An 18,837-nucleotide genomic window follows, 5' to 3' on the forward strand; every position below is an offset into this window, starting at 1 on the left:
GGACGCCATTTAATTGAAGCTCTGTATCTGGATGTGGTTTACGACTAAAAATTTGGTTTTGTTTGAGTTTATTTTAATGCCCGTTTCCTCTCCTATTTCGTGAATACGATCAAGCAGAATTTGGAGACCATCAATATTTTCTGAAAGAATAATTACTGTATCGTCCGCGAATCTTATTACATTAAGTAGTTCCTCGTTGATTTTAATTCCATACGACTGTGTCTAAAGTGCCTTTTTAAAATAACTGGTCCGAGTAAACACTGAACAATATAGTGGACAAAACGCAACCTTGTCTAACTCCTCGTTGTATGGAGATTTCGTCCACTACAAATTTTTAATGGCACGAATATCTTTGTCACCTATTCCTATATATTTTTTCGCATCTGCCTTAATTTTACATCCTGGACTTTATTGAATGCCTTTTCGAAGTCAAAGCATGCAAATACGTCTTTTATCACGACATTTTTGTAATAAGATTTTTAGCTCAAAAGTCCCTCTGTTTGCCTAAGCATTTCTAAAACCAAATTGGTTATCATCGAGATCTTCTTCGCTTTTGCATATAATTCTGTTGTGAAGTATTCTTAGGAAAATCTTAAAAGTATAGTTCATTAGCCTAATTAATCGATATTCTGAGCATTTTCTAGCATTACGTTTTTTAGGTATTGCGACAAAGATGGACTTGAGCCAGCATATGGGAATCACTCCAGTGTTAGGATTGCATTAAAAAGTTTTACTACTACTTTTATGTTATATTCATCTATTAGCTTCAGCAACTCAATTGGTGTATCATGTGGACAACGAGCTTTCCTAATTTTAGCATTTTTGATGACGTGTTCTACCTCTGATTTCATAATTTGTGGGCCGCCAGTACAATTTTGGTAGACTTCGGTAATATTATTCTGATATATACAGCTGTCATTCTGTCCTTAATTTGTTCTCATTTACAATAATTTTGTTGTTATTGTCAACTGGTAGGTACAGAGGGAATTTGTTTTTAAATATGTTCCTCTACTTCGTCGCACTATTCTCTCATATAGATATTACTACAAAAATGCCTAGATCAGCGAAAAGACGTAGTTATTTCTCTGTTTTATCGATTACGAAAAAGCGTTTGATCGAGTAAAACACACAGAACTCATAGAAACCCTAACTCAACATGGTATAGACTATAGACCATAACAATGTGGCCCTTATTCTTCTTCTTGTTGTCCTTATGCCCTATAAGAGCGCCGGCCCTTATCAAAAACCTATATTAGGATCAAATGGCGTCAATCAAAATATACAGTCGTCTAATAGCAGCAGAAATGTCAATAGAAGGAGGAGTTCGTCAGGGCTGTGTACTTTCTCCACTATTATTTAATAATATATTCCGAAAAGATCTTTCAAAATGCCCTCGAAAATATTGAAGAAGGAATAAAAATCAACGGAGAATACGTAAACAACTTAAGATACGCAGACAACACCGTTATTCTTGCGGACAGTGCTGAGGGTTTGCAACGACTTTTGAATGTCATAACCAGAAAGGGAGCTAGTAGCTTGGAGCTGAATATAAACACAAATAAAATAAAAGTAATTAGTGCAGTCACTGAAGGTGGATATGAGCTATTACCTCCGATTTCGTTGAACCTCCATCGATTTGCATGAAAATTGATGAGTGGTTAGAGGATATCTCAAGGAACAAAGGTGACATGGTGCCAACTTGCGCTTTTACCCTGGGGGTGGATGCCACCCCTTCTCGGGGGTGAAAATTATTTTATTAAAAATAACCCCACAATTCGATAGAGGGAAAAATTATAAGCAAAATTTGTTACATAAAGTTATTAAAATAAATCAAAACTTTTTGAGTTATTAAATATCAAAAATTTTAATTTTTGGTGAGAAAAATGCATGTTTTTAACCGATTTTTCATAAATAACTCAAAAACTATAAGTTTTTAGAAAAAAGTTATAATTATCAAAATTGAGGCTAATAAAAAATCAAATAAACTCCTTACTAGAAAAACCTTTCAGTGTTAACTAAAAGTGAGATATAGGTACATAATTGAATGTATATTTCTTTCGTCGAGTACCCAAATCTAAGTATTCAAGCTTAAATACCGGGAAAATGATGCATTTTACAACATAAACTTATTAAATATTTGTCAAAGAGAATAGAAATATCTATCAAATAAGCCCTCGAACAAGCCCTCGCATTAAAATTTATGCACTCAAATGTTTCAAAATATATCTTTTAAAATTTTTTCCAAAAAATGTTATTGTTTTTTTGTAAATAACTCCGTTAATTTTTAATATATCAAGTTCACCTAAAAACTATTAAAAATCGGATTCCAAGAGCTATTAAAAAACGTCGAAATTAGTCTTTTAAACCTCTTACTTTTTTAAAAGTAAAAGGTTAAATGGCCCCGGTTACATGGTTCTCGCAGCAAAATTGAAATTTTAAACGTTTCTATCTCGGTTATTTTTTACTCTACAGAAATAGTAAAATAGGTAGTGTATTTGGAATAGAAAAAACTAAAGTTTAGATATATATCATTTTTTACGTTTATTGAGTATTTTTGGAGTTATTTCAAAAGAAAATGAAAAGTACCATAATTTTAAAAATTCTGATTTTTTAAATTATACCTTTTTTTCAAAAATATGCATTCCAAACCGGTAAAAATTGTTGAAATCATTAACTATGTTAACCTGAAGATATTCTTTTGAGGATTACTACAAATTTTAATTTTTGTGGAAGTGGCGTATGTTTTATATTTCACTTTTTCCTAAAAAAATCGAAAGGGTTCTCTGATTTTCATCATAACTTGCTTAATTTTGATGCTATTAACTTCTACTGGAGCTCATTTGATAGGTATTCCGAAGTACTTTGACAAGTGTATCCAAAGTATATTCTATAAAATGCATCGTTTTCCCGTTATGTAAGCTTGAATACTTAGATTTGAGTACTCGTCGAAAAAAATATATATTTAATTACCCATAACTCACTTTAAAATAATATTAGTTTAGTTCTTTAAGTAGGGAGTGTATTAAATGTTTTATTATCTTTAATTTTGGTAAGAATAGCTGCTTACAACAGCTTATAGTTTTTGAGTAATAAGTGAAAAACAGCTTTAAAACATGCATTTTTTTAAGAAAAAATAAAATTTTTGTTATTTAATAACTCAAAAAGTATTGATTTATGTTAATAACTTTATATAACAAATTTTGCTTAGAAGTTGCCCCTCTATCGATTTCTGGTATTATTTTAAATAGAAAAAATTTCACCCCCGAGAAGGGGTGGCATCCACCTCCAGGGTAAAAGCGCAAGTTGGCATCATGTCACCTTTGTTCCTTGAAGTATCTTATAACTACTCACCAATTTTCATGAAAATCTATGAAGGTTCAACGAAATCGGAGGTGAAAACCTTCAGTGACTCCACTAAATGGCTCTTACACTGCACCAAATGCCGACATTAATATTCGTATACAATATAATTCGTATATAATATTCATTTTTCCGACTGTATATAATAGTAGGGGAGCGAAGTATGCTAAATGTGCAGTCACTCGAGCGCTTTGGGGACCTATTGGGTTGTGAAGAGTAGGTTCTAAAACCAAAAAAAGTTAAGTAAAGTTTTCCATTTCAGTGGGGACTTTCCATTTTTAATTTAATTTTCCATTTCCAACAATCGTTTTTTCCGATTATAGCGCCATCTATCCATAATTTGAAAAAATGTTTCGAATGTTGCTTATTTTTACATAAAAAATACAAATCTGGAATAAAAATTTGGGGCTCCAATTTAAGATTTTAAAGTAACCTCCCACCCACCTCCGTGGGGGTCGTGTTTGGTACCATTCGATAGATTTTTCAAAAATACTGATTAAGTGTATTTTGCAGTTTTTCGATCTAATGTTTATTTTGCGAAATATCGCGAAAATTTGTATTTAAAATTTTAAATTTACCCCCCATCCTTTCCCGTGGGGGTCATGTTTGGTATCATTTGATAGATTTTTGAAAAATATTGAACACGTATTTTTTAGTTTTTCGATCTAACGTTCATTTCGCGAAATATTCGCTTTTTTTGTGAAACTTTTTAACTCACCCATTTCCTTACGCAATGCTTACGCCCCGCTCAAATCGCCAGATTTTTGAAATATACACTGTTTTGCATGTCCTTAACTTACCTTATCTTAATCTGACAATTTCGAGTATTTTTAAGGATACATTTTTTTTTTCGGGTCCCCCTTAACGAACTCCCCTATGTTAAGAGCTAATATATGGTAGAAGTACATCTGCGGGGCACCAGGTTTCTCCCCATATGATAATCTGACGTGCTCGAGTAACAGCAAAAATCCCCGCTTGGGCTCCCCTACCATAACAAACATATTAAACCCGTACAAACGTAAATTCCTAATAAACTCTACCTTATCGTTGGATATCCGATAACAATTATTCCATATTATATACGGAGTGGAAACCTGGACTCTCGGAATTACAAGTATGAGGCCTATAGAAGCCTTTGAAATGTAGGTTTTTCGAAGGATGCTAAAGACCTCTTGGACAGAGCACGTGACCAACAACGAGGTGCTGAGAAGAATGAGGACTGAGAGAGAACTCCTAAATATTGTAAAAAAACAGAAAAACTAGTTATCTACTAAGACATATTTACAGAGGAAAAATATACAACTTGGTATACAACAAAATATACAACGACTCTTAATGGAAGGGAAAGTGGAGGGGAGCGTTCAAGTATTACGTAACGCGATTTTTGAAGATTTTTTACCCCCTCCCCCCTACGTAACGCACTCTAATGGGCGTTTAACTATTGCGTAACGCAATTTTTGAAGATTTTGACCCCCCCCCAACCTGCGTTACGTAATACTTGAACGGCCACGGGCCCAAGGAACGTAATGGAAGAACGTAAGAGACTGGACAGGCATGCACACACATTCGATACTAAGAACCGCTCAAAGAGAGCAATTTGCTGTAGTTATAGCCAACCTTCAGTAATGGAGAAGGCACGTTAAGAAGAAGATTCTCTCATTCATTTTTCTTTGGGTAATTTTCATCTTCCTTTTAATTCTTCTCTGTAGATGTCTATATTCTGCTTCATTCGTTTTATAAGTCGACGTTGTTCGTTGTTCCATAAAACTCATCTATCTATCTAATCAGTCCTAAACATCCATCCTTGGATATAGGCCTCCTCTTCCTTCTTCCATGCCTCTCTATCTTGGGCAATTTGCATCCATTTTGACCCAGTGTGTTTCTTCAGGTCATCTGACCATCGCATCTGTGGCCTTCCCCTTTTTCGTTTGTGATTCCATGGTCTCCAATGTATTACCATCTTAGTCCATCTTTCATCCTTCTGCCGTAGGGTGTGTCTAGCGAACTTCCATTTAAGCTTTGCTACTTGGGTAGAGACGTCTTTCACTTTTGTTTTGTTACGGATCCATTCGTTTCTTTTCCTGTCTGATAATTTAATGTTCAGCATTTGTCTTTCCATGGCTCTTTCTGTCTTTGCTATTTTTTCCATATTCTCTTTTGTAAACGTCCATGTCTGAGAGCCATATATTAAAACAGGGAGTATACATTGATTGAAGACTTTTGTTTTTAGGTATTGCGGGTATTTTCTGTTCTTTAGAATATAAGACAGTTTTCCGAATGATGCCCAGGCCAACCCTATTCTTCTCTTTATTTCTTCGGTCTGATTTTCTTTATTTAATCTAGTGATTTGTCCTAGATATATATATATATATATATTCTTTTACTTGTTCTATTCTTGTTTGTGCCACTGTAATTACTAGTTCTTCTTGTTGATTGGCCATGGTTTTTGTTTTACTGTAATTCATCTTCAGTCCTATCTTTGTCGATTCTCTATCTAGTTCTTCCATCATTCTTTGTAATTCTTCACTTCTTTCTGCTATTAATACAATATCATCAGCATATCGTAAGTGATTCAGATATTGCCCGTTTATGTTTATACCCAAACCATCCCAGTGCAGTTGTTTGAACACCTCTTCTAGCGCTTGGTTGAATAGCTTGGGCGAGATGGTATCTCCTTGTCTTACTCCTCGGTTTATTTTAATAGGCTCCGTTTGTTTCATTAGCTTGATAGTTGTTGTTGCCTTATCATATATATTTGTAATTAAGTCGGTATATCTGTAGTCTATTCTGCTGTTTTGTAGGGAATTCTTTACTGCCCAGTGTTCCACACTATCAAATGCTTTTTCGAAGTCAATAAATTCCATGTATAGCGGGATATGATATTCGTTAGCTTTTTCGATTAATATCTTCATCGTTAAAAGGTGGTCACTTGTACTGAAGCTTTTTCTAAATCCGGCTTGCTCTCTTGCCTATAATCGAATATATAAAAAAATTGGACATCTGTTTGTGATGCATTGTATAATGCATAAATCTAAATATATTCTGTGATATACTTAAGCCATACGCTAAATAAAAAAATAAATCTTGCCTGGTATCCATCTAATTTAGTTGTTAATCTGTTTGTTAATATCTTGGTTAATAGTTTGTACATCACATTTAGTAAAGTTATGGGTCTGTAATTCTTTAGATCCTTTTTATCTCCTTTCTTAAATAGTAACAATGTTACTGCTTCGTTCCAAGTGTTGGGTATTTGTTTTGTCATTAATATTTTATTCATAAGTGTGTACAAAACTTCTCTAGTTGTTTTCCCACCATTTTTTAGCATTTCTACAGTTATCCCGTCTTTTCCTGGCGATTTATTATTCTTCATCTCCTTGAGTGCTCTTTTTATCTCATTCTTACTGATTTCTGGTTGTAAGTCGGAATTGACATTTTTTATTTTTATTTGTAATTGTTTAAGGATTTCTTGTGTTGGTTTCTGTTTTGTATTGTAGAGGTTTTTATAATATTCTTGTGTTATTTGTATAATTTCTTCTGTATTATTGGTCTCTATGCCTTCTTTGTTCTTTATACTATTAATCTGTATGCTTCCAAGCTGTGGTTTTAAGCACTTCATATTTTTATTTTGTTCAATGGTTTTTTCTATTTTTTCTTCCTGTACTCTCCTTTGACTTTCCTTGATGTTCCTTCTGATAGCCTTGTTTACCTCTTTGTAATCTACTGTGTTTCTCTTATCTTGTTCTATTAATGTTTTTCTTTTGCTCATGAGGTTTTTTGTTTCCTGGGATATATAGTTTTCCTTTTTTATTCTTGTTTGTGCTACCTCTTTTCCCGCCTTTGCTAATGTATCGGTTAATAGCTGATTTATTTCATCGATATTTTTGTTTTCCAAATCTCTAGTGGCCGGTATACTTTCCCTTATTTTTTGTTTATATTCCTCTTTTGCTTTCTTAAGTTTTCCCATATCTAGTTTCGATCTATTTTCCATTTTCTTTTTTGTTTCGAATTGGCTATTAATGCTGAGTTTGGCTCTGACAAGTCTATGATCACTACCGGTTGAGAAACGATTCAGCACTGTAACATCTTTGATGATGGCTTTTTCTGTTGTAAGGATGTAATCTATTTCGTTTTTAGTATTGCCGTTGGGACTTATCCATGTCCATTTTCTTTGCGGTTTTTTGTTAAAAAAACCGCAATGTTATTTAAAAAAAAAATAAAATTCATAGTTCACAGAAATAAGAAAAAAATATCCTGTTGGTGACACAACCCCATCCAGGCCGAAACCAAATTTTTTGAGTAGTATGGACATCTATATTAATAACCTATATGTTTCCTGCAGCCGATTTTGATGATATACATAATTATAAACAAACGAAGATCAAAAAACGGTAAATTCTCGCTTTTTCGTCTATAACCAAAAGTTAAGTATTTTAAACAAATTTGAGAGTGAGAAACTCATAAATCGTATAAAAAACTTTAATATGGCGTTCGCTGAATATGTTTATCCTTATTGGTTGCTTAGAAAATTGCAAAATAAATCATAAATTTTGAGTTTTTATAAATATTTATAATTTATGTAAAAATTAACTTAGAACGTTCTTATTACACGGAATGCTGAGACTTCTGGTACTTAAATCATACCCTAAATTTCAAAGCAATTGGTCAAATAGTTTAAAAGGTATTTAATTTGTTTATCCCAAATTAATTTTTTTTGCAACGCTATAAGTCAGAAAATGATGAAGTTACAGTAATACTTCGGATAGTTTATGAAAGAAGAAGATTTATACTATTAATTTAATTAAAAAAATGACAAAAAATAATTCTAAATACTGCCAAATTATTTTGCAAAAACATGTGAATTATAAAAAGGGGGGGGCTAACTTCGTCCCTAATTGTCCTAGGACAATTGTTTTTCTTTCTAAATGTGTATAAAAATTCAGTCTTTCCAAATATGAAAAAATAATTTTTCTACGGGTAACGGTTAAAAAGTTATTCTAATTGTTTATAAGTAATCAAAAAATCGACGTGTTTTTGCAAAATAATTTTACACTGTTTAAAATTAATTTTTGTCATTTTTTTTTTAAATCAAGTCAATAGTATAAATTTTCTTCTTCCATAAACTGTCAGAAGTCTTACTGTAACCTCATAGTTTTCTGACTTATAGTGTGGCAAAAAAAATTAATTTGGGATAAACAAATTAAATACCTTTTAAACTATTTGACCAATTGCTTTGAAATTTAAAATATAATTTAAGCACCAGAAGTCTCAGCAATTCGTGTAATAAGAAGATTCTAAGTTAATTTTTACATAAGTTATGAATATTTATAAAAACTCAAAATTTATGATTTATTTTGCAATTTTCTAAGCAACCAATAAGGATAGACATATTCAGCGAACGCCATATGGAAATTTTTTAGACGATTTATGAGTTTCTTACTCTCAAATTTGTTTCAAATGCTTAACTTTTTGGTTATAGACGAAAAAAGCGAAAATTTACCGTTTTTTGATCTTCATTTGTTTATAACTATGTATATCATCAAAATCGGCTGCATCTTCTTCTTCTTCTTGTTGGCTTTTGTTCTCTTGAACAATCAGCCAGTGCATTTGTTTTTTATTTTTTTTAGGGCCACTTTCGTGAGTCTGAGATTGTTTATCATGTCCTATTTTATTGGATCATTCAGATACATTTGTAAAGGTGTGTGCCGTTAAATCGGGTGCAGGAAACATAAAGGTTATTAATATCAATGTCCATACTACTCAAAAAATTTGGTTTCGGCCTGGAGGAGGATCTGCCACGAGAATAATCTTATTTCTCTGGACTATCAGGATACCGTCTATAATCCCTTTATTTTTCTTGATTAAGTTACTTCTTTAATCATAGTTTGTGAGATTTCGTTAACTTATAAAATACAATACTAAAAATACACTAAAACGCAAAACACATGAGAATTTCACTGTATGTGTGTTCTATTTTTGTTACAAGGTATGGATACCTCACAGACAGGCCTACAGCGGTTAAGTAGGTTCTGGCCGGTCGAGGAATCCACGTTTACGTTTCTTCACTCCGCGCACGACAGTTCCTCGAATCGAGACAAAACAACTTAAGTCTGTTGTACCTACCCGTTGCCTGGCTGCATGCAATTCACAGGTATCTCGCGGCGGTCCATTCTCCAATCCTCAACGTAGTCATATTTTAGTTCATTCCTTTGTCCAGTCGCTTATGCAGCAACTCGAACTCGGTAAGCTGCGCGGCAGTGGTGTCATGGTGTGGGAACGCGTGGGAACGCCGTTCCCACACTGGTTAAGAAAAGAAAAAAAATAATAGAGAATTTAGGTTTTGTAAACAAAAATTAGCAATGCGTTCCGGCACTGCGTTCCCGCACTGCTAATTTTGCCATGACACCACTGCTGCGCGGGTGATAAATGATTTTTCAATTTGGGAATCTTTAGTTAATTCGAAGACTGTTTACACAAGAGCTAGAAGCTAGCAGTGATGTATGTGCATTTAAAAGAGCAACAAAAACAGCTGTTGTAGTGTATTCTAATAGGTGTTTATAAATATATGGAGAAGCGAAGTTTTACCGTTCTTGTTTTGGAATTACCGCCGTGCTAGAGAGCAGTTGACACGATTTATCGAGCTCTTGTAACGACATACGAATAATAAAGTGATGGTGAATGTGTTTGGTGTTGACCTGATGTTGTAAACGGCCTAATTATGGGGTTTTCGACCAATTTACAGGGCAAGATCGCGCACGAAGCGCTCTTGTCTAGACAAGAGGCCGAATTGAGACTTTTGGATTCTATGAAACGGTGCATTGTGTCCAAAGTGAAATGTGATAGGGATTATGCGGTAGCGCTGAGTTCAGTGGCCACGCAAGGGTTGAAATTTGACAGGAGCGATGAACTTTCTGGTATGTTTATTTTTGAATTTATAAACAACTAGTTTTATTTTCTTTTATATTAAATATAATATAGGTACAATTCCTAATTAATTAATCATTTTATTTTTTCATTTCAATTAACATTTCATTTTCTTCATTTCATTCAACAGTTTTCATTTTCTTCTAGGTAGGTACATTAAAATTTAAAAAAATTGAAAACAACGCAGAAAACATTACAACAAGAATTGTATAGTTCTCGGAGATACAGACTTATAGATCTGATTTCTAAAAAAGGAAATACCTACGGCTTGTTTAATTGAAAGTCATCTTTGGCTAAGAAAAAAATTATTGTTAAATACACTATAAGCATCAAAATTAACTCGCCACCTTAAAAATGGGACATTCTTGATGTCTTTTCTTTCCTAAACCTGTTGTCAGATATTAGTGATTTTTTTTAATATGTTATAGCTTTATTCTTCAAGAATGTCGATATAATATTAGTGCAGTCACTGAAGGTTTTCACCTCTGATTTCGTAGAACCTCCATAGATTTTCATGAAAATTGGTGAGTAATTAGAGGATACCTCAAGGAACAAAGGTGACATGATGCTAACTTGCGCTTTTACCCTGGGGGTGGATGCCACCCCTTCTCGTGGGTGAAAATTATTTTATTAAAAATAATACCATAAATCGACAGAGGGACAAATTATAAGCAAAATTTGTTATATAAAGTTATTAATATAACTCAATACTTTTTGAGTTATTAAAGACCAAAAATTTTATTTTTTCGTAAAAAAATGCATGTTTTAAATCGGTTTTTCACGTATAACTCAAAAACTATAAGCTTTTGGAAAAAAGTTATTATTACTGAAATTTGAAGATAATAAAAAATTTAATACATTCCTCACTTAAAGAACTAAATTAATATTAGATCAAAGTGAGTTATTGGCAATTAAATGTGTATTTTTTTCGACGAGTACTCAAATCTAAGTATTCAAGCTTAAATGACGGGAAAACGATGCAATCTATAAAATATACCTTCTAAACATTTGTCAAAGTACTTCGGAATACCTATCAAATGAGCTTAAGAACAAGTTAATGGCATCAAAATTAAGCAAGTTATGATGAAAATAAGAGAACCCTTTGGAATTTTTTAGGAAAAAGTGAAAAATAAAACATACGCGATTTCCACAAAAAATAAAATTTATAATAATCCTTACAAGAACTTCTTTATATTAGCATAAGTAATGATTTCAATAATTTTGACCGGTTTAAAATGCATATTTTTGAAAAAAAGATGTAATTTAAAAAAATCATAATTTTTAAAATTATTGTAATTTTCATATTATTTTGATAAAAACTCCAAAAATACTCAATACACGTAAAAATGATATCTAACCAAATTTTAGTTTTTTCTGTGACTAATACTTTACCTGTTTTACTATTTCTATAGGGTAAAAAATAACCGAGATAGTGAAATAACCGTGAAAACCATGCAACCGGGGCCATTTAACCTTTTATTTTTAAAAAAGTAAGGGGTTTAAAAGACTAAGCTTAACGTGGTGAAATAGCACTTGAAATTAGCTTTCAAATGGTTTTTAGATGAACCTGACATCGTAAAAATGAACGGAGTTATTAAAAAAAAACATTAACATTTTTTGGAAACATTTTTAAAAAATAAATTTTGAAAAAAATTTGGAGCATAAATTTTAATGATATGAACATGTTCGGGGGCTCATTTGATAGATATTTTGAAGTACTTTGACAAATGTTCAATAAGTTTATGTTATAAAATGCATCATTTTCCCATTATTTCAGCTTGAATACGTAGATTTTTTTACTCGCCGAAAAAAATATATATTCAATTACCTATAACTCACTTTTAGTTAACACTAAAAGGTTTCTCTAGCAAGGAGTTTATTTCATTTTTTATTAACTTCAATTTTGATAATAATAACTTTTTTATAAAAACTTACAATTTTTGAGTTATTGATGAAAAATCGATTAAAAACATGAATTTTTCTCAAGAAAAATTAAAATATTTGATCTTTAATAACTCAAAAAGTTTTGATTTATTTTAATAACTTTATATAATAAATTTTGCTTAGAATTTGTTCCTCTATCGAATTATGGGGTTATTTTCAACAAAATAATTTTCACCCTCGAGAAGGGGTAGCATCCACCCCCATGGTAAAAGCGCAAGTTGGCACCATGTCACCTTTGTTCCTTGAGATATCCTCTAACCACACCAATTTTCATTCAAATCGATGGAGGTTCAACGAAATCGGAGGTAATAGATCATATTCACCTTCATTGACTCCACTATATAATATTGTTGCTAAACAGATAAGTGTCATTGTATACCGGGTATAACGTGTAACAATGACAGTGTGTTTTTTCCTCAAAGTTTGGAACACCCTGTGGAATATTCTATATTCTGGCGTATATAAAATATTGAAATTAAAACTAAACTGTAACATTAGGCTTTCTTAACATTATGCTTTTTAATTCATTCGCTTATGTTGAATAATAAAAAAGTTAGGTACTTTAACAACTAGGAACGTTCTTCATCAATACAGGGTGTTTCTAAATGAGTGCGACAAACTTTAAGGGGTAATTCTGCATGAAAAAATAATGTCCGTTTGCTTTATAAACATATATGTCCGCAAATGCTTCGTCTTCGTTTCCGAGATACGGGATGTTGAATTTTTTCTTACAAACTGACGATTTATTTATTGCTCTAAAACCGGTTGATATATGCAAATTAAATTTGGTAGGTTTTAAGAGGTAGTTATTGAGCATTTTTTGGCATACAAATAAGAATTTTATATTCACCATTGGCGTGCATACGGGTAATATGACCCGTATGCACGCCAATCGTGAATATAAAATTCTTAATTGTATGTCAAAAAATGCGCAATAACTATTTCTTAAAACCTACTAAATTTTATTTGCATATCTCAACCGGTTTTAGAGCAATAAATAAATCGTCAGTTTGTAAGAAAAAATTCAACATCCCGTATCCCGAAAACGAAGCATTTGCGGACATATGTTTATAAAGCAAATTGTCATTATTTTTTCATGCAGAATTACCCCTTAAAGTTGGTCGCACTCATTTAGAAACACCCTGTATTGATGAATAACATGGCTAGTTGTTAAAGTACCTAACTTTTTTATTATCCCACACAAGGGAATGAATAGAAAAGCAAAATGTTAAGAAAGCCTAAGGCTACAGTTGAGTTTTAATTTCAATATTTTATATACGCTAGAATATTCCACAGGGTGTTCCAAACTTTGAGGAACAAACACACTATCATTGTTACACTCAGTATAGAATGACACTTACCTCTTTAGCAATAATATTATTACATCGATATTCTTGAAGAATAAAGCTATAATAAATATAGGTACTAAAAAAATCACTCAAATCGGACAACAGGTTTAGGAAATACGAGACATCAAAAATGTCCCATTTTTAAGGTGGTGCGTTAATTTTGATGCTTAGTGTATATCTACAAATAATTACCACTATAACGAAGGTAAATATCCCATTGTTTCACCAACCGATGTATATCCTGCTTAAAGCATTCTTGTGGCTGAAAACGACTGCCTTTTAGCGCATTTTTTAGTGGCCCAAAGATGTGAAAATCACAATGCGATAAATCGGGACTATAGAGTGGATGCTCTAATATCTCTTTCGTTGTAGAAGAATGTCGCATGATAATCGTCGTGGGTGATTAAATCAGAAGTAGACCTTTTAGAAAGATGAGAGAGTTAAATACAAGGAGCTATATATGGAGGAGTGAAAATAGATGGTCAATGGAAAATAAGAAATAATAAAGTACATGAAGAACTATATACCTAATGAATCAAAAATAACGACTGTAATCGAAAGCCAATACAAATACAGAAAAGAAGAAAAGGTAGCTAGACCTAGGAAGAGACGGGAGGACAGCTGCCTTATATGATGACAACAAAAAAGTAATATTGATAATAATTGGAAAGAAAAAGCATCGAACACTTTGCCAAAAAGCAATGAAAGGAATTGGTTAAAAAATGTTTAGAAATACTATAAGAAATATTATAAACATATTTTATATAAATAAATGTCAATAGTAATCAGAATTTTGTAATAATGAACTAAACTTTTCATCCCTAGGCCTTCATTTATTGATTCTATTTTACCGTTGTTGCGTTGTTAACTGATACAAGTGGCCTTTTACTTATTAATAATAATTATTATTAGGTTGGTCGTTACAATCGACAGTTAAGAATGTTTTACTAAAAACTTATTAGCTTAGAATACTGTTTATATAACATTAATCTAAAAACCGTGACATTTATTGCATATTGTTTTGATTTATGTTTTGTATTAATTATTTATTGAATAAGAATAATTTTGTTATATTATTACACAAGACTGAGTTATTAGTGTTATTACTACTTAAAAATTGAAGGCATTCCCGAAATTGAAAGAAAACTAAAAATGGTGTCGGCCGGTATACGCTCGACCGTTTTGCGCCCTTACCTGAAATCGGCCGGTTTGCGCTCTAACACTTTCTTAACCGCTTAACGCACACATTTATTTGCAAAAATACGTCAAAAAATTACCTATTTATTTTATTACAGTAAAATAAACTACGAACAAGACTATTGTCACTAGATATAATCTAAAGTAAAAAAACGCATATTTTTTTAGAAAAATATAAAATATCAAATACCCTCATGCGCTCACCCGAGTTAACTCGGTCGTAACTTTTTACATACAAAATATGTACTACAAGTAAGAGAAGAAAATCGCAATTATTCAAGTATAATAATGTTAAATATTGCTAACAGTGTGATACACTCTACAACAAGGGGTTACACACAGTACGTCACAGTCAGGGCAGAACGTGACGTCAGCAAAATAGAATTCTACTCATCGTGATTCAACCCCAGTCGGCAGTCGATCGTAGAAAGTTTAAAATTAGAAACGAAAAAACAAGTGCGCACGGGCGCCCATATAAAAATTTTTAGGGGGGGCAGACGTGAAGATGTTGCAGAGTACATTTCGTATACTTTGGATAAGCATATATAGTTTAAAGCACCCGAAAATCTAGGGGGGCCACGGCCCCCCTTCCCATAGTAATGGCCGCCAATGCAAGTGGGGATACCGTTATTTAGCGCTAGAGGAGTTAAAACACGTAGGCGCCTTATATATCGTACAAATATTTTAAACACGAGTTAACTCGGTTAAGCGAAAATAGAAACGTAGTTTAAAACCGAGTTAACTCGGGTAAGCACGTTAAGCGGTTAATGGAGATGTATAGCTAATTATTTTCTTATATCGACCGTTTTGCACTCTCTTGTAATCGACATTTAATTTTATTCTACCATAACGATCAGGTAACGGTTAGGCTAGTAAAATTAGTTTTAAAAAATCATAAAACTATAAAAAAATGGATATAGTCTCTAGATGATGTGCACAGCAATTATTGGAAGGTGGAAACACAAAAAAATCTTATGTATGTCTTTGTACTCACTTTACAATGCTAAAAAAATCACGGCTTTTAGATTTCAATGCCTATTTTTTTATAATTTATAAAAATCAATTTTTTCGGCCCAGGTAGACATTAATTTAGATTCTTTGGATCATTGGGAACAAAAAAGTTCTTTTGTAATTTAATCGTTTCCGAGTTATAAACAATTTAAAACCGAAAAAAAAATCGAAAAATTACGATTTTCAAGGTTCAAAAAGTAAAAAAATCATTTTTAAAATTACGAAGTACCTAAATTCAAGCTCAAACCTTTTTCTATCAGATCTCTACAAGAAATTTTGGCATATTTTATTCTAAAACATTGTTGTTTGTTTAATTGTTAATAAAGCTCATATTTGAGGACGGGCTATTGGACTGCATTAACTAAAAAATATTGTTTTAGAATGAAATAAGACGAAATCACTTATCGGCATCTGATAAAATAAGGTTTGAACTTCAATTTAGGCACTTCATAGTTTCAAAAATAATATTTTTTACTTATGTTTTTGAACCCAGAAAATCGTAATTTTTCGATTTTTTTTCAGTTTTAAATTGTTTATAACTCGGAAACGATTAAATTTTGAGGAAAATTACAAAAGACTTTTTTTGTTCCCAATGACTTAAAGAACCTTAAATATTACCTACCCGGTCCAAAAAAAATAAATTTGTATAAGTAATTTGTTAAAAATTTTTTTTAATAACTATAATTAATTCTCCGAATTATGACATTTAGGTATAGGGAACATAACACGAAAAATAATCAGTATTTCTTAAGCACTTCAAAACGCAAAAAAAATTTTTTTAATAACTATAATTAATTCTCCGAAATTATGACATTTAGGTATAGGGAACATAACACGAAAAATAATCAGTATTTCTTAAGCACTTCAAAACGCAAAAAACATACAGGGTGTTCTGTTTAAAATAAGAAAGTTCATTAGATTTCCAGAAAAACTGAAAATTTGACAACAATGTAATTACCACCATAATATCGGCCGTATTAGAATACCCTTACCCACCAAAATCTATAACAATCGTTCAAGCGGTTTCCGAGAAATTACCGTGTTTCCATACTTTCTCGCTACCCTGTAGAAACACATATAGAAACATGGATAATTTTGTTTTAATTACATGCTTGTAGCCTGTAGATATAGTAAAAATTGCGATAAGCTTTTATTTTAACATTTAAATTTAATTTAATATCTCACTGAAGGTGACTGAAGTATGTGGTTCTTGATAATATTACGAAAATTAATGTCTAAAGACGGAAATACCCGAAAGTTAAGTTAGGACCGAAGGGTTGGGTCTTCCTTCTTCCCCACAGATTTTAAGTCAGGTAGGTTCACCAGACTATTATTGTAGAATGAAATTAAAATTATATTGCAAGAGAGCGCAAATCGGCCGATTAAGGAAACTATAGTACAGGGCTTCCCAAACTGTGCGTCGCGACGCTCTAGGGCGTCGCAGAATTGTCCCAGGGGCGTCGCGTGTCAGAGCGGACTTTTAATACAGAAAATATATTTATTACAATACATACTCATATCCTGCAATTGGCAGATAAAATTATTGGGTTTCAGAATAAGTTGCTCTTATGGAAGAGAAAATTAGAAGGTCAAGAAATTGACTGTTTCCCTGCTTTACAAGGTATTCTACAAGAAAACTCGATAGAAATCCTCGATCCCTCTTTAAAAAATATGTTTACACAACACTTGTTATCATTGAGCGAACACTTTGAGAAATATTTTTCCGAAGATCTGGAGTAATATGACTGGGTCAGAAACCCTTTGCAGTTATCCACATTATCGACACTTTCAACAGAGGAAGAAGAACAACTGACAAAAATTGTCCTGTGATTCCAGCCTAAAGCTTCAATACGACAAGGACACACTGTTTGGATTTTGGAGCTCAGTTTCTCATCAATATCATGCCATCAGCACTGCAACATTAAAGGTTTTATTACCATTTGCGACTTTGTACTTGTGCGAAACGGAATTTTCTGCAGTGACAGTAATTAAAAACAAGTACAGGTCAAACATAAGAAATGATAGTGGCAATTTCCAAATTGGAGCCCCGGTTTCAATAAGCTGTGCTCAAAAAAGCAAGCACATCCGTCAAGTTAACCAGCCAGTTACATAAAAATATAGATGTTCAAATAATTTTTTTTTGTAATAACTATAACTTGTTACTAGGCTAGTACTTACTAAAATTGGTAAATTTTTTTGGGGGTTGGGTTGAGGGGCGTCGCAAAAAAATTTCAAAGTCTCAAGGGCGTCACAGTACGAATAAGTTTGGGAAGCCCTGCTATAGTAGTTAGATATTTCTATTATGAAAATTGCAAAGCGCAAACCGGTCGATTTCAGGTAAGGGCGCAAAACGGTCGATTTCAGGTAAGGGCGCAAAACGGTCGAGCGCAAACCGGCCGTATTCCCAAAAATATCTTGGAAAATAATGAGTTTAGGTATAGGGACAATTTCATAAAAATGGAAGAGTAGGTACCTACCTATCATAAAAAGGCAATCTTAATAAATTAAATTTAGGGCTGTACATTAAAAAAAGAGAAAATTGTTCCTCGTTTTTATTTTGTAATTTATTCTGTATACGAATATTTTTCAATAACTTCTGTTAAACTTAATTTGAAAACTAGAACACATTGTTTATCTTATTAAGTAAAATGAATACCTACATCTTCTTCTTATACAGCACTACAGCCCAAATTGAGCCTTGGCCTCCTTTATTTTTTGCCTCTACTCTTGCTTGTCTGTCGCTGCTCATCTCCATACATGGACTCCCAAAAGGGCTTGTGCGTCGCTGTTTACTGTGTCTTCCCAGCGCTTTCTTGGCTTTCCAACCGGTCTCTTTCCCTGCATTCTAGCATTCAGTGCTCTTTTTGGTAGCCTATCCTCTCCCATTTTTATCACATGTCCGGCCCATTGCAATCTTTGTACTCTAATGAAATCTGACAGGGGTGCTTCCTTATAAAGTTGTTAAAGTTCGTTGTTGTATCGACTTCTGAAGATTTCGTTTTCCCTCACAGGTCCTAGTATTCTCCTCAGTACTTTCCTTTCGAATGTGTCGAGT

At 32.6% G+C, this 18,837-nt stretch overlaps 1 protein-coding gene across 2 annotated transcripts in view; it reads left to right on the forward strand.

Moving 5' to 3' along the window:
• Positions 1-9,769: 9,769 nt before the first annotated feature.
• The window catches only part of LOC114333219 (tyrosine-protein kinase Fer), a 211,590-nt gene continuing 202,522 nt past the window's right edge, over positions 9,770-18,837 (forward strand). For both annotated transcript variants that reach the window (XM_028283078.2, XM_028283079.2), the window contains exon 1: positions 9,770-10,271. In XM_028283078.2, the coding sequence (XP_028138879.1) occupies positions 10,076-10,271 (196 nt within the window). In that variant the 5' untranslated portion in view covers positions 9,770-10,075. The remainder of the gene's footprint in view (positions 10,272-18,837) is intronic.

Source organism: Diabrotica virgifera, chromosome 7 (genome assembly GCF_917563875.1).
Source record: "Diabrotica virgifera virgifera chromosome 7, PGI_DIABVI_V3a".
NCBI classification, from domain to species: domain Eukaryota; kingdom Metazoa; phylum Arthropoda; class Insecta; order Coleoptera; family Chrysomelidae; genus Diabrotica; species Diabrotica virgifera.